This window comes from Polyodon spathula, chromosome 31 (genome assembly GCF_017654505.1).
Source record: "Polyodon spathula isolate WHYD16114869_AA chromosome 31, ASM1765450v1, whole genome shotgun sequence".
NCBI lineage: Eukaryota > Metazoa > Chordata > Actinopteri > Acipenseriformes > Polyodontidae > Polyodon > Polyodon spathula.
The window spans coordinates 8,004,057-8,009,455 of NC_054564.1; the positions used below are offsets into that span (position 1 = coordinate 8,004,057).

At 44.3% G+C, this 5,399-nt stretch overlaps 1 protein-coding gene across 4 annotated transcripts in view; it reads right to left on the reverse strand.

Annotated features, from left to right (window-relative positions):
- The window catches only part of LOC121303192 (rho-related BTB domain-containing protein 2-like), a 28,278-nt gene that overhangs the window by 10,083 nt on the left and 12,796 nt on the right, over positions 1-5,399 (reverse strand). Inside the window, exons 1-3 of one of the 4 annotated variants that reach the window (XM_041233726.1) lie at positions 3,424-3,481; positions 2,943-3,077; positions 2,513-2,618 (exon numbers count right to left, since the gene is read on the reverse strand). In XM_041233726.1, coding sequence (XP_041089660.1) covers positions 2,513-2,538 — 26 coding nt within the window. In that variant the 5' untranslated portion in view covers positions 2,539-2,618; positions 2,943-3,077; positions 3,424-3,481. Of the gene's footprint in view, positions 1-754; positions 982-2,512; positions 2,619-2,942; positions 3,090-3,423; positions 3,482-5,399 lie in introns of those variants that run through there. The other 3 variants (XM_041233727.1, XM_041233728.1, XM_041233729.1) reach the window with 3 other exon arrangements.

Here is a 5,399-nt window from a genome sequence, read left to right on the forward strand (position 1 = left end):
TAACTTTAGTTGTTTGGTTTTTGCGAAATTGACAGGTGTTCAAAAAAAAAGGCATTAATTAAACTGAAGAAATACAGCCCTGGGTATCTTAATAGCTTTTGCTTGTGCGTTTATATTTGGCTGTATAACGAACACAAATATATTACCAGTGTATTAACGAGACCCCCAGTAGAACCATACGCATTACCGTTACCAGCAATGGGAACAAATGTCGCCCAGCGCAGACAGTGGTCCTGATGCTTCGGCACACTGAGATTCTACATTCTGGATAGGAGTCTGTCTCGCTTTTTTGTGCCACTGTGGTTCAGCCTGGCCTCCTGTATACAATCCTCTTACCCAGATGAGCAGTGAGAGAGAGAGGACGCTGTCAGAGTGCAGAGCGATGAGCGGGCTGTACGCTCTCTCTCTCACACACACACACACAGATTTGTTTAGACAGTAGAACTGTGAGGGCAGTTATTGGTTCAGAGTTTGCTTTTTCTGCACTGGCATTTCTTAAAAAGGCAAAGTTTTTAACCCTGTTTCTGACAATCTATCCTTTATACAAAGACCTCAAATCTGGAAAGGACTCTCTACTTCACAGCATACTGCTTGCAGCCCTGTATACTTTGCATAGCGCATTTTCATAATGCTAGTAAATCTGGCGCCAACACAGACCAGGAGTTCCAGATGCTTTTTTTTTTTTCCTACCCGAGAGAGATTCCCAAGATGAAGCAAAGCCGAAGAGGAGAGGAGCGATATGGGCATCACCTACCATGCCGTTGTGAAGAGCTGCATTGGATCGACTGGAGAAGCAAAGCGAAACAGACCCCTCCGACGCGGCACCGTGATCAAGACGGAGCCTCATTTTCCCAGCAGGCAGTGACTGATGTCAGGACTGAGGTTACAGATTAACAGCAGCACAAGCTAAACTGCTGAGGCCTGTGAAAGAGCAGAGAGCCACACAGCTTTGTGCTGTGCAATAGCAGCAGAGCAGAGCCTCTCCCTCCCTCTCTCTCTCTCTCTCCCTCCCTCCCTCTCTCTCTCTCTCTCGCTCTCTCATGCACACACACACACACCCTGTGGAATTGCACTGACATGCTGCATGGTGCCGCAGTGCAGGAAAGCAAAGCTGAAAGCAGCCTACTACACACAGACAGCCCAGGAGGATTCAGAACAGGTATGATCACCTTAGGGGTTTCTTTAAAGACTGCAGGGATAGACACACAAAGAGAGCACCACACCCAAATGCTCGAATTGAAATCAGTGTGAATATAAGGTAGTGGATACATAACTGGTCAAAACTTAGATAGCAGAGATAAGGTCGCAGGGGTGAGGTCAGATTCGTATTTCAAATATTTGAAAGTTAAAAGTAAACAGCATGTGGACTTTACTAAAAGTGTACTTTTCATCGTTCTCCAATTAATTTCTGATTAGACGCCATGCATTTGAGTGTCTCTTAGCTCTGAGTATTGATCCAATAAGTGCCTTACTGTTTCCTGGCTTGATCTGCCAAGAAAAACATTTTCAGTTGGATTGATATCCGATGAACTGGGGTGCCCGAACCTTCATTGAATTTGAGTGAGATCACTGTCTGCCGAGAAGTCCCTTGACGGTGGTAATGCCATCTCCTCCCAAGCAAAACGATCTACCATTACTTAACAGGACAACCCTGCACTCCCCAAACGAGCGTCTCAACCATCGCTCAGAAGAGCCAGGCTTGTTTACACCAAACAGCTATAGAGCTTTTACCATCATTGAGGACATGTAAACATGAACACAACACCTCTGATAGATTCGCTCAGCCCAGCCAGCCTCTCCATGCTCAGCGACTGTTCATTCGACTTGTCAAACAGTTCAATCGATGAGGCAGACTGGACTAGAGTAACTGTAATCATCTATTTGTGACTTGCCATCTTGTGAACCTATGAACTGTAAATCTGATAATCAGAAGTTACCAGGTCTTACGACCTTACAGTTCCATTATATATCGGGAATTCTCGCTGTGTCTGTAAATCAGTTACCTCTCAGCTTTGACACACACACCAGCCAGCTCATAAATGTTACACATTAAGACCCTTGTTTCGTATAAAGATTAACCTCATGCCCGAGTAGCGCCCTGCTCCTCTCCCTCCCCCTCTCTCTCATCTCCACCTCCCTCGATTAATGATGCAATGCTCAAAGTCTGAGATAACCCACTTCTGTGCGCCATCCTTCAAAAGAATTCAGCAACATTGTCACTGCCCTCTACCCCCCTCTGTTGTAGACTTTTTAGGTAACTTGTGACAGTCATCTTGCTTTTTGCTTCCTGATCCCAAGAAATCATGTGACCGCATGGCGTCGACCGGAGTTGAAAGGTCATAATAGCACATGATTTCTCAAAATCAGGAAGCAAAAAAAAAAAGAACATTTTTTAATAGCACAGGCCTGTAAGCAAGATCGTGCGGCAACTTAGAAAAATGATAACAATTTCAATATTAGAGAATCAATTTCATAAAACATGATGGGGGTAAGAAAATGTATTTGGACTTACCTGAACAAGCCAGTGGCCAGGATCATGATTGATCTGTTTTCAAAATCTCAGCCCCCAGTCAAATTGATTAATCAGAGGCTGGGAGGGTCTGCCTGGGATCAGGGCTCTGAAAAACAAAATGCATGCAGACTTTAAAAACACTGAGGTACAGTACCTGCGCTTAGATAACCAGCCATCTCACAAACTGAACAGTATGAGATGAACCTCAGAAGCTGTTCACCACGGCACAGCCTTGAAACACAATACCTGCTTACTGTAAACAAACAGCAGATTAACAAGAACAAAGAGCAAACCAATCACTGCACCAGCGTGCACAATTAACCCCTGCTGAGCATTACTGTGGTAAAGGACAAAAGCAAAGTGAAACTAAAGGAACAGTTGCATAGCAAGGGAACTGCACAACGAAAACTCAAACTGGGTCTCAACACACTTTGAATTGGAAAGCCACAGTGTCCTGTACAAGTGCACGCTCTGGGCTGGTTTCACAGGCCCTGGTTAGCACTGATCTGGGATGGCTCAATGTTAGGTTTAAGCAGTCATGAATTAGAATCCCTCTGTTTCCATTCTGCAAAGAAAAAAGAAGAATCAGTTTAAGGTGACACAAACATCTCCCTCCCCTCCCGTTTGTGAAACTGCTTGGCATTGCAAAGCTGAGATTTTCATCACAGGCTTATCTGCTCCCTGTAAAATGTTGTCAAAAACACTTTGTGGGAAACAAGTTTCACTGTAATCCCCTTACACCATAAATACACAGCAAAGAGGAACCCAGCTCTGGTATGGTGAAGCATATTACAAAATAACATGGCAAACAATGTTAACTGTGTAGTGTAACCATAGGGAAACAGATTTAGCATGCTTTTACAAACAGAGAGAGCTTGTAGAGGAATGTGAAACTTTTCGTTCTTACCAACCTTTTCAGAGTTGAAATCCTGCCTGCAGTCCCTCCAGGATTCCTTGTTGAGCAGCAAGCTCGTCCTTCTACGTTTCCACATACAGCAGGTGCAATCCTGTACTGGTCATGTGACCCGGGCAGCTCAGCCACCCCTATGCACACACACACGCACGCACGCACGCACGCACGCACACACACACACACACACACACACACACACACACACACACACACACACACACACACACACACACGCACACACACACACACACACACACACACACACACACACACACACACACACACACACACACACACACACGCACGCACGCACATGTAACGTGCACTTGAACCACCAGCCACACCACGGAAACTCCTGAAGCCGCTGCTGGACATTCTGCTGCTCAGGGGTAACTAACCGCACACACTGCACCAGCAAGCACAGTTCTTCAAACTCGTTAGTGCAGATAATGATACAGCTGCTATCTCCCTTTTGCGTGTCAGTTTCCATCGCTCGGATGACACTGATGGGATGAGAGCAGGTATTTTTTTTTCCTGCATAGTTATAGTTTCCCAGTTTGCCATGTTTTTTTTTTTTTAAAAAATTTTAATATGCTTTACCACACCTCTCTGGGCTTTACTGCCTGCCTGTGCTTTACCACGTTTTGTTACACCTAATTAAGGGAAGTGTGGACTATTCTGGGAGCAGACTTCAAAGCCCCCTTTTAGATGATTCCGTGGTGACCATACACCCCGTTGACACTGTTATGGCAGGTGTTTTATTCCAACCCCTCTATGTTCTAGTGAGCAGATCTGCGCATGCATTAGCTCCCACGACTGTAAAGTAACTCCTGGTTTTGATGAATATTTCAGTGAGCGCTTTCTGACTCAAGAAACAGCAGCTGGCTCTTCATGCTGTTAATATATAGGTATATATATATATATATATATATATATATATATATATTCTGCATGTGCAAAATTCATATAGTGCTCTGATCGGAAAAGAAACAAGAGCATTAAACTGAATTCAGTGCCAGGGTTAAACCATGGTAAATACACAGTATAACTACGGGAGAAAACAGATTTACAGGGGGGGGCATCTTAAAACATTCCAAAAAAGACGTTTTATTTTCTGCTGCAGAACCCGTCTCTCCCACTAGGTTCCACTGCAGACAACAGTACAGTAGACGGATCAGCCCATAAATCTAAGAGGAAGTTAGCACAGCTGCAGGGCATCATTAATGCTGCTGTTTTTCTTTTTTTTTTCATTTCTATCCCTTGAACTGTTGATAGTTTTGTAGGAGTTTATATTCACTAGTCTACTGAATGAATACAATGCCACAGACCCACCCTCAGGGGTAGCTGGCAGTGTAAATATTTCACAAGACCTCTAGTGTTTTTGCTGTTGATTGAGTCAAGGGTAGCCCAGTATGGTGGATTTGGAGGAAGGTAGTTGGAGGGCATTGAATCCACTGAGCCTAAAAACAAAGAGGGGACTTTGGATGTTTTTTCAAATCTTAAAAGGACTTGACAAACTAAGTTCACTCTAGCGCAATACTATTAACGCAGACAGAAGCCGGGACAGTGGGAAGGAGACAGTTTACACAGAGCGTGGTGAGGGGATGGAATGGGTTACCTAGCCATGCTGTTGATGCCTGAGTTCCTGTCAGACCCGACTTGACACAGTTTTAGGATCAATCAGCTACTGGGAAAGCTGATGGTGATGAATGCCCTCCTCTCGGTCCTAAATGTTCCTACAGTGTGTTCACAGGTTGAGTATAAGAACATAACAGAAATCTGTAATATCAAAACAGGTTTGATCCCTCCCTGTAATTCAAACAAAGAAAATAGCAGCGCACGCAATGATAACGTGGCAGCTATTTTATTCTGCGGTTGTAAAAAGAGCTGAACTTTGCCTGTTGCTCGCACAGTGAAGTAGTTCAATATTGATCTTGGACATGAGGACAGTGTGCGCTCTCTCTCTCTCTCTCT